This window comes from Coturnix japonica, chromosome 19 (genome assembly GCF_054131305.1).
Source record: "Coturnix japonica strain WE chromosome 19, WE-NBRP24, whole genome shotgun sequence".
NCBI classification, from domain to species: domain Eukaryota; kingdom Metazoa; phylum Chordata; class Aves; order Galliformes; family Phasianidae; genus Coturnix; species Coturnix japonica.
The window spans coordinates 1,877,332-1,894,372 of record NC_140681.1 but is presented as its reverse complement, the minus strand read 5'-3'; the positions used below and the strand labels follow the sequence as shown (position 1 = coordinate 1,894,372).

General features: G+C 42.8%; 1 protein-coding gene across 28 annotated transcripts in view; it reads left to right on the top strand.

Annotated features, from left to right (window-relative positions):
- Window positions 1-17,041, top strand: part of RALGAPB (Ral GTPase activating protein non-catalytic subunit beta) — a 62,940-nt gene that overhangs the window by 35,268 nt on the left and 10,631 nt on the right. For 11 of the 28 annotated variants that reach the window (XM_085519456.1, XM_085519443.1, XM_085519441.1 and 8 more), the window contains 10 exons: window positions 2,155-2,337; window positions 4,680-4,831; window positions 6,290-6,477; window positions 8,156-8,262; window positions 9,855-10,007; window positions 10,605-10,814; window positions 11,763-11,921; window positions 13,729-13,860; window positions 14,444-14,609; window positions 16,775-16,897. In XM_085519456.1, the coding sequence (XP_085375582.1) occupies window positions 2,155-2,337; window positions 4,680-4,831; window positions 6,290-6,477; window positions 8,156-8,262; window positions 9,855-10,007; window positions 10,605-10,814; window positions 11,763-11,921; window positions 13,729-13,860; window positions 14,444-14,609; window positions 16,775-16,897 (1,573 nt within the window). Of the gene's footprint in view, window positions 1-2,154; window positions 2,338-4,679; window positions 4,832-5,017; window positions 5,609-6,289; window positions 6,478-8,155; window positions 8,391-9,854; window positions 10,008-10,604; window positions 10,815-11,762; window positions 11,922-13,602; window positions 13,861-14,365; window positions 14,610-15,882; window positions 15,957-16,774; window positions 16,898-17,041 lie in introns of those variants that run through there. The other 17 variants (XM_085519460.1, XM_015881297.3, XM_085519448.1 and 14 more) reach the window with 9 other exon arrangements.

Here is a 17,041-nt window from a genome sequence, read left to right as displayed (position 1 = left end):
GAATAGTAAATAACTAAAGCTACTGGCTTGGGGGGCCTTTTTTGATGAAAAGTAAATTATCCTTTTCTGCTTGAGGGCTTTTGTTCCCAGTCTGGACTTCATGATGTTTGTGAAGCAATGCTTTGGTGTATTTACAGCAGCCACAATGAACTGGTGCAGCAGCTGGGTATTCCCTGCTGTATTCTGTTTGAATATGTATGTCACAGGGCTCTTTTAAAGCTTGGAGTCAGCACTGAGCCATGGTGGGCTGCATGCTGCTTTCATTTCTGCAGTAGCATGAGCTGAAGGACACATTTGATGAAAGTATTCTGCAATGAGTTCAAACATGGTTTTGGGGCGTTCCAGAGCACAATACAGAATCGGGGGTTCTGATTAAGCTAGGATATCCTCCCTGTCCCACTTTGTGCAATGAGATGAGAATGTAAAAATGTGTTTTCAAATGTCTACCCAATTTAATATTAAACTCTGTAATCTCTGAGTAATTCTCAAGTGACTGAAGCAATTCTTCTGAGACATCCAGTGTAGTCCTCTTTCTCTTAGAAAGAAATCTCCACATATTGAATAGTGTCACGGAGTTCTCTCTAGAGCTCACTCCGGGACAGTGGGCACAAACCCGGGGCAGCAGGAACAAAAGCCCCCGCCCCCCTTTTCTCTATCGGCACAGCGCGGCGCGGCCCGGCCCGGCCACGTGCGTTTCGGGAGAGGGGAAGGGAAGGGAGATTGCGATTAGGTCTAACAAAAAATGAGGGAGAAAAAAAAGGTGATCTGAGAACGAATGGCAGTTTAATAACCTAATAACGCTAAACAACAACAAGAGAGTTTCAACAAAGAGAATACCAAGTCCCCAATCTCACCGATGGAGCTGTGGAAGGGAGGAAGCTCTGACCACGTTGTCTCCTCGCAGGGAGCCGGGCCAGCAACCCCGTCCCCTTCCTCACTTCCCTTCCGGTGCCCCTCCCCACATGAACATTTAAGGCAGTCCACAGAAAAAAAACTTGTCCCCTTTACTCCCATTATGAGGCATGGTGTTCTGATGTGGAATACCAACACCAACCAAATTGCGAAACCATAACAAATAGCTACAGAGTAGAGAACTCGTTCTGCTTTCAGCTTTGGAAACCACAATTCCCAAAGCCCTTCTCAGGTTAAGGGATGCCTTGTCCTGCATCTTTTCAGCTGCAGGTCATTACTGGGACTTGGTCCATTAGAAAAATCCTGTTTCCTGCAGCAGTGCTGCTTCCCCAACCTGCATGTCCTAAGCTAATCTTCAAGGGACTCTACCATATATCTTATGTTTCTAAAGGAAGTACTGTGTAGGGCTCCGAGTTGTGGTACGTGCCCTTGTTGAGTACAGCTGTCTGGCTCCCATGTTGTCACCTGCAAAACTGTTCAGCAGGGTGCTGGTGGCGCCCCTGCAATAATAAGGCATTATATAGCATGGTCAAACACTACAGAGTAGAAAAATCCAGGTTTAACTGAGTGCTCCTGTGTCAGTTCACATGAAGAACAGAGAGATTTGGTGATTTGGTTAACTGCAACTTGCTGATCCTTGTAACTCAGTGTGCACAGCTCTTCTCTAGCCCCTGTGCTCTAGAGCCTTGTTCCCTGAAGGGGCAGGGATGGGAGCATGAGGGGGATTTCTGCAAACAAATATTTTTTCTGGTTAATCTGCTTGTCTGAGCACGGTTGTTTGTCAGTGAGAATGTGAAAGAAAATCACTGCGCTGGCAGAATTTGCCAAGTGGAAAAGGAGAGGAGCACAGCGAAGCCCCATGGATGGAAGACTGGGCAGTGAATGGTTTCTTGGAAGTAGCATGTGGACATGAGTGGGGCTGCTGTAGCTGAAAGAGAGGTCTTTGCTGGTAATAAGTTTAAGTACACAATTATTCAGCTTGCAATTAGTTTCTTATCAATTCAGATTGGTATCATTCTTGCTCTTGGAAACAAAGCCCAGTGATGTGGTGGCACTTTAATGCAGCATCTCTTTTAGTTTCAGTATCCAGCACTGTTTAACATTTTTACCATGAAGTGGCTCAACTGTTTATTCACATTTCTTAAAACTGCATTTAGAAACGCTTTCAAAAGCTAATTCTTCTCTGAAAGGTTTTGTGGAGGAATTGTCACCTGACAGTCCTCTTCTGCTTGCTTTATACAGGTGAAAGTGCTTGTTGATTCCTCTGATCAAAAGAGAGCTATTAGTTCTGTGTGCAGCTACATTGTGTTCCAGTGCAGCCGGCCAGCCCCGCTCCACTCCCGTGACCTTCACTCTGTGATAGTTGCAGCTTTCCAGTGCCTCTGTGTCTGGCTCACGGAGCATCCTGACATGCTGGATGAGAAGGTAAGAATCTCTGGTGTGTGTGTGTGTGTGTATTCTTAGCCCCCCAGGTTGATGTGCCTTTTGTCCCCAGCTGCCAGTGTTTCAGACTTTAAAACAACACGTCCTTGTAGTTTTCAAGAGCATAGCAGGAATTTCAAAACTAGTTTACTTGCAAAACAGCTTTCAGTTTTGATTTCTCCTTTTCATTCACTGAGAATATTTTTGGCTGTGCAACCAGCATTCTTATTTATAAGAAAGTGTTTTGATCTTTCTTCTTGTTTTGTGAACTGAAAAAAAAAAAACCCAAACCAAAACAACCTAAAATTGGAAAAGCAGAAAAATAATGGAGAAATACGAGAATTGTTGGTGTATAAATAGTGTAGTTACCTGCAGCAGATAAACTTCCCTAAAAGCAATGTTTTTTCTCATTTCTCAGCTCTTACCTATCTAAAGCATTTTCTAAATTTAACAATGGAATTTCTTTAATGCTAATATTTTGATGATTATAAAGTCATAAGAATGGCTTGAGTTGAAAGGAACCTTAAAGATCACTGAGCTCCAAACTTTTTGCCGTGGGCAGAATTGCTCGTCATTACATCAGGCACCAGACCGGGCTGCCCAGGGCTTCGTCCAGCCTGGCCTTGAACACCTCCAGGGATGGGGCATCCTCAGCTTCTCAGGGCAGCAACACTTCACTGAGTACAGAATTTCCTCCAAACATCTAACCTGAATTTTCCCTATTTTAATTTAAAGCCATTCTCTCTCATCCTATAACTATCAGACTGTGTAAAACGTCTGTTTATAAGCCCTCTCCAAGTACTGGACAGCAGTGTTGTTTGCCTGGAGTCTTCTCCAAACAGAACAAGCCCAACTATCTTTCTTGACAGTTGAAGTGCTCCAACCCTCTGAATATATTCATGGCCTCTTCTGGACCGTCTCTGATTGTGTGGGTGCCCCAGGCCTGGACACATTACTCCAGATGCAGTCTCACAAGGGCAGAGCAGAGGAGAACAATCCCCTCCCTGCCCCACTGTCCCCTTTGTTGATGCAGCCCAGGGTATTGTTGGCTTTCCAGGCTGCGGTTGCACACTGCTGGCTCATGAGCAGCTTTTTATCCACCACGAAATTCCTTCTCCACAGAACTGCTGTGTGGGAATTCTTTTCCCAGACTGTGCACATATCTGGGATTGCCCCAACCCCAGTGCAACACCCTGCACTTGGCCTTGTTGAACCTCATTAGGTTCACGTGGTCTGTCTGGGTCCCTTTGGGTGGGACCCCTTCTGTTTTATTGTCTGCATCACTCAATGGTGATTTTTTTTATTTGTATGAGCATCTGCTTTCATTGTAGGCCTGCTTAAAGTGGCAGCTGAGTAACCTGCATATATATGTAACAAAAAAAAAAAGAGTAAGAGGCATCAATAAAGATGCTTTCTGCATGCACTTTGGGATAGTGGCAGTTAGTAGCAGGTAACCAGGAAAGGGATGATTTCCCTGCATATGGCACAACACAGGTTATAAACTTACGTTATGCTTCGTTTTTCTTTCTTTGCTTATTTTTCTGCATGAATTGTGAATTCAAGAAACAATGTGCGCCAAAGCGCAGAGCCCTGCCTGATTTCTGGTGGTGAAAGCTGGTGATTTATTTGTGCTCTGGCTGTAGACAGCTACTTGCTCTTGAGAAAGCTTTCCTCTGTATTCCCTTGCTGAAGCCACCAGAGATGTTCAGTAGATGATTTAGTGGTGGGCCGTGTTGGTCAGTCACAGCAGTGATCCCTCTGAGTTCTGGAATCTTCTGTCATATGTTAGTTGGTGCTCTGCTGTGTACCTGTAGAACAACATTATTGCTCTCTTGATGAATTGGATGCCACCACACATTTTGCTTCCTTATGGATGCTGTTGGCAATTGAAAGATTCAGACAATTTTTTTTGCAGTGTTCCAGATGTGTCCATCCTTAATATCCTCAGACTTAATTAAAATTTCTGCAGATAATTTTGGAAATGCATTTATCTTTTAAAATACGTTTACACTTTTCAGTTGTGTTCCTAGCCCACTTGGCTGTTCTGCACAGGTCCAATGGAATATGTTGTGTATATATTAATGTATGTATTAATCCAGAGCACTTTCTAGCAGTAGATATAGAGGCATACTAACAAAATTAGACATCTATGTACAGAGAAAATATAATTTCTCTAGCAAATGTGATCTTAGTACTGTCTGTTAAAATGATTTTCTGCCTTTATTTCTGAGTGCATACCAGAAGCAGTGCACTGCTACAATGAGTCATCTGTTGCTGTTTCTCTGAGGTCTCTGAGATGTCTGTTGAAGTGCTTCTGTTTTAAGGTAGTTCCTCATGTATTTTAGGATTGTTTAAAAGAGGTACTGGAGATTGTGGAGCTGGGTATTTCAGGAAGTAAATCCAAGAGCAGTGAACAAGAGGTGAAGTACAAAGGAGATAAGGAGCCAAACCCTGCGTCCATGAGAGTGAAGGATGCTGCTGAAGCTACGTTAACATGGTAAGTAATTTCTCAGAGCATGTTCATTGTTCAGCATTGTTTTGTTAGAGAATGTTTTAATGGGGGGTTTCCATCTGTTATGTAGTTGAGAGCATCTGAAAAGGCATCCAGAAGTTCCTTCTGGTTTGTCTTTTGGACAGGATTGTCCTGTGTTCTGCCTTCATTGTCTTCCCCCTTCCATTACAGATGTCCAGCAAGGGAAGGATTCCTGTAATTGCTTTCTTCGTTCTGCCCCTTCCTTTCCCTGGAGAACAAAACCTTCCTGCAGCCCCTGGTGTTCTGTTCTGTGCCAGTGCAAAGAGCAGTTCCTTGTGTCTCCCAGTTCCCCTTGTCACCATGTCCTTCCGTTCCCACAGCCTTCTCCTTGGCCTGACAAGTTATGCTCTGTTATTCCCCACACTGATGGGGAAACCGATAGACGCTGTCTCCTGTGTAACACAGCAGGCAATGACACATGTAGCAGGTGTAAGTTAAGTCAGGGTGGGATGTCATTCTGCCCACAGAACTGGGCTTGCTTAATAGATCTGGGAGACTGCTGGAAGTGTGACTGCAGATGATGTGTGGGTTGGGGAGAGGGAGCACAGAAGTAAATTGAGATTCAACTCCAGATAAGCTGAAAAGCACTGTTTTACTGGATGAATAGCATGATGGAGTAGGCAGGACAAACTGAAGATGAGTAGGATAAACATGTGTTGCAAAAGGTGAGAGCTGCTTGCTTATTTTGTTTGTTTTATTTCACAATAAAATCATTATAAGCTTTACCATTAGTAAAAACAACCGTGTTATTGTGAAAGCAGCTTCTCTTTGGAACTTGTGCACAAACCTTTCTTGTTGCCTGAAAGTGCCCTTTTTCTTTTGTTCAGAGGGATGCAGGTATCTGTCTCCCAAGGGAAAAGTGTGGCAGGAGGACTTCAGTAAATTTATTTTAGGTCTGAGTGCAGCCCCATTCAGAACATATGAGCTCCAATCAGTTCTTGCTGTTGGCTCCTGTCATAGAGGCTTTCTGTTAGGAAGATCCTGCACAATTTCAAATTATTTAAATATATACAATTTTAGGAGACTTGTGTATGCCTTGCTTGTTGATAGTGACTGATGGATTGAATTATGGAGGAGCACCTCTAATCATCCATAATATTCGTATGAGAACAAGCATACAAAAAGCTGTAGAACTACAGATTACGTTTTGCTTTACAAGGTATGTTACTGTCTTTACAGCCTGGGTTGTAGATGAACTTGTTGTATAGTCAGATTACTCTTCTTTGTAGGATTCGTGTACACTTGTCCCGGAATTACTGGTTCTCTTTTAAGACAAGCTGGTGGGATAGCGCAGTGCTTGGTTTGTGCTAACCATAGGGGTGACTGCCATGTCGAGATACAAGTGAAGAACAGAGCCTGTGCTTGGGTGGAACAGTAGATCTTCATCTGTCATGACTTCTACCTTTTTTTTCCCGTTTCCAGTATTATGCAGTTACTTGGAGCATTCCCTTCTCCCAGTGGTCCTGCTTCCCCCTGCAGCTTGGTGAATGAAACCACATTAATTAAATATTCTCGCCTACCCACCATAAACAAGCATAGTTTCCGTTACTTTGTTTTGGATAACAGTGTTATCCTCGCGATGTTGGAGCAGCCTCTAGGGAATGAACAAAGTAAGTCCAGCACTTGTTATTCCTTCCTCTTGTTAAAACTCCCAGCATGCAGTTACAGGAGGAAAAAAGAAGAGATTCTGTATCATGTGGTTCTTTCATGTTTCAGGGCCTTACCTGATCTGTGGGCATGCAGTTGAATAGAATGCTCTGGGATGAAGTGGCAGGGCTAACTTCCATGTCAGCGATAGTCGGACATATACAAACCCTCCTAAATAGTTCACGCAGTTGCCCTTCATCCTTTGAGACCAGTTGCATGCAGCTGAGTGCCATCAGAATGGCAACCGATGGACAAAAGCAGTACCATTGCATTATGGAGACATCCATGCTTTGACCAACGAGAGCTTGTATTAAAAATAATCTATTATTTACATGATGCTTTGAACTGAATCACTCTCCTTAAATTCCCCCTGTGAACCTTTGTGAGTCAGTGCATCGCCCAACAGAGTTGATGAAACTTCTCCTGGACTGGCTCCTCCGATGCTAAGAGAAAAGCTGTTTGTTTATGAGTTGTGTTACAGAATGCTCCAGTCTCACGGGGAATCTCTGTGCAGATCCTGCAGCCATTGCCTCACGTCCAGCCTCAGTCTGGGTTGGAGCCAACGTATTCCTGACTGCAGTGCTGTGGAATCTGCCAGAACAGCTGAGCACTTCTCACCCTTATTCTGCCTGTGCTAAATGAATTACTGAGGAATCCTGTAAAGCTATTATAACCTGAAATTAAATTAGCTTTACTTGTTGTGCAGAACTTGCTTACAAATCCCCTTTGAAATACAAGATTAATGGCAGTAATGCTTAAGTGTGTCAGTTCTGTTCTGAGGCAGACTGCTGAAGTGAGTCATTGCGGGGCCTGGTGTGCTGCCCATGAAATGCCAGCAGGGAAGTACCTGTCTGGTAGTTACCCAGTGGTGTCAGTTTATTGTTTGCATGCACAAAAGATAAGACACAGATCTTTGAAAGGTGAAAAGCTGTAGAGGTAACATTGCTCTTCTGAGGTGGCCTTTAAATGTCGAGGGGATGGAATCCCTTCCATAGAAGCCTGTCTGTGCAGATGGAAAGGCACGGTGGGAGGACTGCAGTTTAAGCTGCTCTCTGAAAAGAGGCAATATTGAACTCAGAGCAGGCTGCTTTGCACAGGTAGGGCTTGTAAGCCTCAGGGGACAGTTTCTCTGTCCCTGTACCAGTGCCTGGCTTCTTTTTGAAATGTTTTCACTGTATAAGATCAGAATCTTCCCCTGTCTTAGTTTGATGATTATCTCATGTCATTCTGCCATTCTTATTGCCATTATTTATGTGGTACCTTCACAGAAGCTCATGGGATCCACATGTTTCTGTATGACCATTTGCTGCACCTAAACTGGCAGTGGCTAAATAATTTTATTTGTTTTTATAATTTGGAGAGAAAATCAGTGGTCTGCGTGAATTTGGACAAGGGTTACTTCTAATGATGAAACAGAGCTGAGCTGGCTACTGCTAAGCAGAACGGTTCTCTGCTGCAGCAGAGGGGGATGACATTCAGTGTTTATTCCTCGCCAGAATTTGTCCTCAGGGCCAGGGAGGGAATTATCCTTGAAAGCAAAATGTCTGTAATACGTGTGCTTCTGTATGGTTTAATTACCGTTCAATGAAGTATTTGTGATCTATGATGACATATCCTTTTTTTCACCCATGTGCTTTGCAGATGACTCTTTCCCCTCTGTCACGGTTTTGATCCGTGGGACATCTGGAAGATTTGCATGGGCCCAGCAACTCTGTCTTTTACCAAGAGGAGCTAAAGCAAATCAAAAGGTCTCTATCAAAGCCTACAAAGAAATCTTTAACTTAGAGATGTTCAGCAGAAATTCCACTAATGTGAGGCAGCCCCACAGATCTGGTGATTATACATTAAGGCTGAGCCACGGGGCCTTTAGCTGTAGGTAATGTGACGCATCTCTGGTGACTCTTTACAACTCATGATTAATATTAAATATAGGCTCTAAAAGTACTGTTGCCTTCTAGGTTTGTGTAGGAGGCTGGGAGAACTCTCCTTATTCTTGGTTTTTTTTAAAGCACCTTCTAAGCTGATGAGGCAATGGGCCGTGTGCTTAGTGTGCAGGCACAGCTGGTGGTGCTGATGGTAGGATGTCAGGCAAGGCTTTTGCAGCAGAAGGAACAAAGTCTGGAGATAATGTGTGAGATTCTGCTGAGAGAGCAGCTGTTAAAACTGCAGAGCTCAGTGCTGCAAATATGGCTGTAAAACTGCTGTGAAAAAATCTATTAGGTGAACTTTGGAATGCTTCTGGACAGTGATAGTGATAAATGGCCCAATAGTGTTTTAAGTAGAATCCTTTACTGCTGTTGCCTGGTGGATTCCATGCTTGCATCACCAAAATTTCTTGGTTTGTAAACATCTCCCAAATGTTCAAACTGTTCATACAGTGCAGCTGAAATGTGGGCCTGTCAGTCTCAACTGTCACGTTAATATGTAGATGACTGTGATCTCTGCAGAGCAGCCCTTGGAGGACCCTTCCCTGGATGCCCTTGGAGCTGTGCTGTCACTGTAGCTGAAGCGTTTTGCTAATCAGTGTCAGGGTGATGGTGTTACCTCCCACACCAAAGGAAAAGTTGCACCTTGTCTGGACACCCAACCAGTCTTAAGGGAACTGCTCCAACTTAAAAGCATTACATAACTTCAAGATTTGCCATTTTTAAGTGTAGCTGGTCGTAAATAAATTCATAAAGCAGTGTTCAAGGTGTAATTAAAGGTCTCTTTTGCTTGGAGCTTAAACACATGCAAACCTGCAACCAGGCCTCCTGTTGCACTCATTGGTAACTTCAATTTTTTAATTACACGGTGTAGCACAATGCAGCAGCATTAGCAAAACTGCATGAGGGCAGATGATGCAGAACTGTTGCTACCTTGGTGGGACATCTCACTGCTGACCCACAGCATTGCTGCTGTTCACTTCAGGGTTTCTCAGCTTCACTTGTTGAGCTCATCATAGTCAGTGAGGCATAGCTGTGAGCTTTCTTTAAACATGGTTGGAATGGATTCTGACCTAAAAATAAGATGTTGCCATGTGAGCTTGCTGTTTTTAACAAGATTTGCAACTGCTTAGAGTTAGGCGGTAAGCAAGTGTAATAAGTACAATGATTACAACCACTAAAAGGGGCAGAAAGGAGTCTTTTTGTTTTATTTTTTAATCTACAGTGAAATTTTCAATTAAAGTCTGTTCAAGTTTGAGGCATGTCTGAATGCTTTTTAATGATACCTCTCATGTGAGGGTTAGTAAACCTGTGATGGGAGGGAACATTTCCCATCTACTACAAGGTAGGTGTTGTACTGATTCAATGCTCTGAATGAAACCGTCCCCCTCCTCACCTGTTTTTTTTTCTGTCAGACTTTTGTACCCGAACCTCGACCAGCTCCTAAAAGTGATGTTGGATTGAAATACAGTGTGAAGCACCGGCCGTTTCCTGAAGAAGTGGATAAGATCCCATTTGTGAAAGCAGACTTAAGCATTCCTGATTTACATGAGATTGTGAATGAGGAGGTAAGGGAGGTTTTGTCTTCAACTTTGTTTTTTTTTTCTTGCCTGTTCATGAATCACACACTAACTTCTTATTCTTCTGCTTGATTAATTCACATTACGTAATGGAAGAATGAACTTTGAACAAATTAATCTGTGCACTACCCCAGGAAGATGGCAGTGCCTTGTATGTGTTGCTGGGGAGCACTGTTCAGCGCAGTTTATTCTGGATTCCAATAGTCTGTACTGCTGTATTGATAGGAAGCAGTGAGCTGTGATTTTTTGCATCTTCAAGGGAGATGGAAGGGGCATTTATAAGGTCTCTTGCGGTGCGTGGGTAAAAATAGAAGTATTTTAAAGCTTCACAGTTCTGCAGTTCTTATTCATTTAGGAGGAAGATGCCATATCTGATGCTGGGTGCATTAATTGGCAACATCGCTCCCAGGCAAACAGGGTTTTGAGATACTCAGTTTTAACCTTGCAGGGTCTCATTGACGGTGCTTTAGTAAACGTCCTGTTGGAGTTGCAGCTGCTGCACATGACTTATGGCTTTGCTAAATGACGGAGCTGTTGTAAGTGCTTTGAGAGTTTGGTGTTTCATGTCTGTATGATGTATTTCAGCTTGAAGAGCGACATGAGAAGCTGAGGAATGGCATGGCCCAGCAGATTATTTTTGAGACTTCCATAGATCAGAAAAGTGAGGAGGAGTGGCGTAAGAAGAGCTTTCCTGATCCAATCACAGAGTGTAAGCCCCCGCCGCCAGCACAGGAGTTCCAGACAGCACGTCTGTTCCTCTCCCACTTCGGGTTCCTGTCTCTCGAGGCATTGAAGGTGACCGGATACTTCCTTGTGTTATACTAACGGCATGAGTACCGCTCTGGCTTGGCTTAACAGAGGAGGAAAACTTAAGTATCATTAGTGGAAGATTTTTTTGTGCAATGCCAGCTGCTTTTGTGCTGTCATCTGTTTGAGTAAGGTGTTGAAATTCCATCTTTCAGGGTTGTGAAAGGCCTTGTGTGAAGCTGAACATGCTCTGAATTGGTGGCTATTAGTGTGTTTTTGCAGTAGGTACATTAACTCCCACATTCACCTGTTTGTATTTGGTGTTATTCTTCCAGCTTGAGTTAGGGATGCTTTGTAAGCCTTTCTGAATTATGACTGCCATACAAGTTTCTGTTCCGGACATTGTATTGAGTTACTCCAAAATGCTTACATGTGGTTAAACCACATTTAGGTTGTAGAGTCATTCCTTTTGAAGTTAAAATGCCAACAATGTATAGGAAAAAGACCCACATCCTGAAATTGAAATTCTGCTTTTTAAGTGAGAATTTTGCCTTTTGTTTGTTGCCTTTTCTTCCAGAAAGCTATCAACGTTAGGAGGCAATGTAGCTATTGCAAAAATAAAGATGCTTAATATTGTGTGTATTGCTGGTATATAGGTGACAGCAATAAAAACAAAACGAGATGCAGTGCAGTTGTAGGCAGCATTGTGGCATTTTGAAAGTCTCTGCTGCTTTTGTTGTGGAATGGAACATGTTTTGAACAAAACATTACTGGTGTTTTACTTGAAGTGTTAGTTTTCTTCTCTAATGAGGATAAGTTAAATGAAACAAACTGTCAGACTTCTGCTTGCTGTTAATCATTTACAATATATTATATTGGATCAGATTTTTTTTGTATGCTTTTGATTCCTTTTTAACGGATTGTTGTGAAAACCACAAAGATCTTTCCTAACAAGAACTTTGTTTTTAAGCTGTTGAATTCTAATCTGTCCGACAGGAGCCTGCTAACAGTCGTCTACCTCCTCACCTGATTGCACTTGACTCTACTCTGCCTGGGTTTTTTGATGACCTCGGGTACTTGGATTTACTGCCTTGTCGTCCTTTTGATACTGTTTTCATTTTCTACATGAAAGCAGGCCAGAAGACAAGCCAGGAGGTAAGGGAACGCGTAGGGCAGAGCACCGGAGCCAGGGGTTGTTTGCTTTGGCTTTATTTATGACAGGAGATGTAACGAACCACTGCGTATTTTTCATTTGAAAGGTGGTTTATGTTATTGTCTGCACTTAGGATTTCTGTGAAATCTTAATAGAACAATTTGTATATATGTGATTGAAAGGATGCATTTGTAGAATTCAAAGATTCCTATCAGAAATGTGTTTCAGGTTGTGGGGAAAGCTGCAGTTTGTTCTTGGTATGTGCAATATCCAGGTAATTTAATTTGATTTTAATGTTAAACATATGTTAAAGAAATCAGAAACTTACTGCAAGAAAGTATTACTGCTTTCTAAGTCTTCACATTATACTGTTTGTGCTGAAATGCGATTAGGTTAATTAGGTTAATTTGTGCAAATCTAAATCATTTCTTCAGACTGCAATCTGGAAATTCACTGTGAGTTTCTAAGAAGGCTTATGGGCTCAGTGGAGATATTTCTATAATACTTCTCATTTCTATTTGTAATGGTTGTACTAAAGAGTAGAAGCATGGCTTCAAAAATAATGAGCATGTCATTCCCTCGTGTGACTGTCAGCATACAAGTGGCAGAGCACAGCAGCACCTTCCGTGTCTGAGAGGAACACACCACCAGTTCTTGAAGTTTTCAAGTCAAAGGTTAGAGTAAGCAGTAAGCAGTCCCCAGAGCCAGTATGGTATACAGGGCGTGATGCTGTACTGTTGCTGTGTGCTAACGCCTACAACACTGTAGTCAGGAGGACTTGCCATGTCAGTTATAAAAAAATCTTTTGTACTTGAGAGATTCTGGTTATGAGACAGACAATGTAAAGATGGCATTCCTGCTTCAAGATCCCAGGACATCTTGCTGTGATTCCTAAGCCTTCTCGGTTGTGGTCAGAGGCAGTCAAGCTGGTAAGGTGCTCATCTCTACAGCCCTGAGCTGAGGGAGAAACTGCTGCTGTTTCTGTGATCGAAAAGAAATAAGTCAGTGGTAGTTTTCAATATTAGTAATCAAGAGAGGAAATCAGAGCTGAGCCATGACACTGCTTCGGGCAGGGATGGCTGCGTGGTGCTACGTAGCCATCCTTGTGCATGTGCTCATGCTGCTCTTGCTCAGGACCTAAGTCTGCTCTGCAAGGTCATTCACACTCCTGTAACCAGGAGTAGTGGCAGCTCTACATCTACTGCTGCACAGCCTAGAGCAGTGCCATCCAGTGTGACTGTTCCTAAGTGAGCCCCAGTCTCTCTGCTGTGGTGTTGCACACTGATGGTTTAGAAGGGTGTTGTGGAATTTGTTTGTACAGGATAATGAAACTGCCCACACCACTTCTATATTATGATACTTGATAACATTAAATGTCTTTTGAAACATACTCCCTCACTTTTATTTAAGGTCTTTTTTGAAGGCACTCAGTTAGAAAACTATACATGTGTGTGCATATTTTCTGCAGCCATTGTTGCTCTCTTCTCTGAATACATTCTCAAGTGTAGCTCTGACTTTGCTGAGGGTGTTGGTAATATTTCAGTGCATTGTCTGGGCAATGCTGAATATTGAGCAGGGCACTAGAGCTGGGTAGCAGGGCACAGGGCCTTCCTCACTGGGAGCTTTCATCCCAGGGCCTGTCCCCAGTATGTGATTTCTGCTCCAGCAGAGTCTGTGTTGCAGGGAGAGTCCCAGCACTGCGCTCATACAGACAAACTCCAAAGAACTTCTGGCCACAGAACAATCTCCCCACAGCTAAGGAAGAAACGATGATGCACTGCATGATGTTGTCTCTTCCCTGTATCACAGTGGTTCAGTAGGCCAAAGAACAAATCATCCATGTCTCCCTGCGTGTTGCTCGGTGCAGCTCTTGAGCCTCACTCCGTCACACTGGGATTAGAATGTATTTGGATGAAGAAAAGCCCTGGATCTTTGCACAAAGTGAGATTTTAAGGTTCAGAATGAGCAGTTTGGTGTGGCATTTGATTAAAGTGTGTTCTCAATCCTGCTGAAAATCATTTTGCAAAATTGGTTTTATTATTTAATGTGTGGTGAGGCTGGTGCCCTAAATCACCAGTTGTGTACAGGGAGTGATGGAATGTCTTTCTCCTAAAGTTTCTGCTCAGTCTAGTAGTGAAACCAGCCCAGAAAATCCTCATGCTATCTCTGGTATTGATGCACATCCTGCACTGGACAGGTCCGTGGTTTATCCCTGATGAGTGAAAAAATCTTGAAATTACCATTTGTAGCCATTTGTAGTGGTGTGATTTCAGGCTCCAGCAGTGGTGGCAGAAAGCTAATGTGATGGATTAGGATGTTGCCATGAAGGATGGTCGATGCTGGGTAGCAGGGACCGGTGTCCATGTAGAAAGCCTGGAGTTCCTGACTTGTTGAAGAGCTCTTTTTGGGCAAAACCATTTTGATGACACAGAATTTTGGATTATAGGAGCAAAGGCAGGATGAGGAGGAAAAGAGCCGTTTCCTGGAGCCCCCATACATACCGTGCTTCTGTTGGCTGTTTCAGATCCTGAAGAACATGGAGTCTTCCAGAATTGTTCAGCCACACTTCCTGGAGTTCTTGCTGTCTCTTGGCTGGTCTGTCGATGTGGGGAAGCATCCTGGGTGGACTGGGCACGTCTCCACAAGCTGGTCCATCAACAGCTGCAGTGATGAAGAGGGACCTGAACAAGGTAGAGCATAGTCGACGGTGTAACACTGAGTTTTGTCTCCTTTGGGATAAAATTGGTTTAAATCTTTTGTTCCTTTGTGCCTATATGAACACTTGCATGCTTCTCTCACATTTTAAAAAGCATTTTCTAGAAAGGCACATGTAAATAGATTAAACTTCAAGACAAAGTGATGAAAGTAATCTCTGTGTTGTTGGGAGGAAGTCATTTCAACAAGCAGCACGGTTTTCCATACTTCTAGCAGACTTTCTGAGTCTTGTTATGTGATCCAGAACCAAGATTCAGATGAAATTGGATACAGATTTTGGTGTGTAGCAGCAGATGTGCTTGAAATATTGTATGATTTTTCTGTGCTCTGTAAGTAGATTAAAATGAGCTGTTGACAAGAAAGTTAGCTGTAATCATGCTTGGTAGTAAGTAATGAAGGCAAGCAACTGTTTGTAGGTCACTGAGGCTGGAGCCCACTCACAGCTCTTCTGCTGTCCTGCTTCATTTACTCTGCTTCTTTTCCACTACAGCAACTTTTCCTCTGGGCTTGTCTTGTACTGTGACCGACTAAAGGCTTTTCTGAATATAGCTACAAATGATAGAAGGTTTGAGGTGTTGTAAGGGAACAGATGCATGGCTCTCTCAGAATGAGTCGAGAGGTTACGGAATGGCCAGGGCTTGGTTTGTTATTTCTTTCAGGATGGAGTTGTGCTTTATACTGGGGCAGAGCCTTCTCCCTTTTCTGGTTGGAGTTGTCAGTATGTCTGCACAAAAGATAGTGGCCTGCATTGGTGACGTAACCAGTTTTAATGCGTGCTTCTTAACTTGGAAAGTAACTTTTAACTTCAGCCATTTGGGTTAGATTGTAGATGACCAAAAGGATGAATTCATTTAATTAATTAGTGCAAGAAGGGACAGAAAAAGCAATCAGGAATGGGAGTGAAGGGGACTACATCAAGTCTGGCTCTGATGCTGGGAAAAAAACTACAAGTGGAATTGCACCTTTACTTCAAATCTGCTGCTTCAGGTTTTTAGCCGTTGCTTGCAAGGGTTGGACAAACTCATCAGCGCTTCGGCTTAGTTTTTTTTCTCTCACACTCTTTGCTGTTGCTGATGCTGTTTGTTTTGGTCTTTGTATTCTCTTTGTGGATAGCTCTAATTAAAACAAAAAATGCACCAGAAAAGAAAGCAGAACAAACAAACAAAATATTCAGGAGAGTAAAAGAGCTTCCAGTAGGATGAAATTAAAATAAATTCACAAGCAAATGTTTTGTTTTTATTTTCACAGCTTCCCCCAGTCCCAGCAGCTGAATTTGGGTCGAGTTGCTGCTCCCCAAGAGCTTGAGAGATTGCTCCCTGATGGTGAGGCATGGCCCTGAGCTCCTGGTTGTGCCTCTGGCCATGGCTTCATGTCAGTGTGCTGAACTCACCGCCCCACTGGTTTTGCTGAGGCAGCTGTTCCAGGGGCTGCTCTGTAAACTGGCTCAGAGAAATAATTTGGCTTAAAGCCTTTGCTGTTCTTTCTGGAGGAAGTATGGAGAAAGGAAAAGGTGGTTTGCATCATGTTTGTGTAGCGCAGCTCCACTGAAGGCTTGTTTGCTTTCTGTACTGTGACAGCCTGATGGGTTGGTCAGCTGTGATGTGGGAATAAGTGGGGGCTGAGAACTAGGAGCTCTCTTGCATTAGCTTCAGTTCAAGGGTGTGGGGTTTTTTAAATTATATATAGAGAGGAATTTATAGAAATTGGCTTCAATTCTAGAATATTGTCAGGCTGAAGCTACAAATGTAAGCTGTCTTTTGAGACTGAATGACAAACTGAGCAAAGCCTGTGTTAAGGATATGAATAGAAACAGCAACTGGATGAATCCTTGTAGGAGATGCTTACTTAGTGACCACTTAGTTCCTTATTTACCTGTTCAGTCCAAGGAAAGTATTACATATGGTAAGTGTAATTGAAATATATTCAGAGTAAATCCTCCTTCCAACCCATGGTGCTGTATACTTTAAAATATCAAAGAAGTCTCTCTGAAAGTTGTTGTTAGCTGTGAAATTTAACTGTGAAATCTCATTTTAAAATGTGATTTATGTGATTTCTTCTCATTGTGCCTTGTGGTCGAAGGTCTGTGCCTAGAGAGGGAAAACTTCCTTTTGACTTATTCTTCCTTTTGTATTTGTTTCAGATGATGTAATAGTTTCGGAAGATGTTGGAGCAAGTATCTTCAATGGGCAGAAGAAGGTGCTGTATTATGCTGATGCCCTGACAGAAATAGCTTTTGTTGTCCCGTCACCAGTGGAGTCCCTAAGTAAGATCATTTATGTATGCATTTTTACAAACAAACACAAACAGAACAACAGGTGGTGGTGTTTGTTTTTTTTAAAATAGTTTTGTCAGAAGCAGAATCAGGATCCTCGTCAGAAAAATAGTGATTTAAATGTCCTTATCCTTA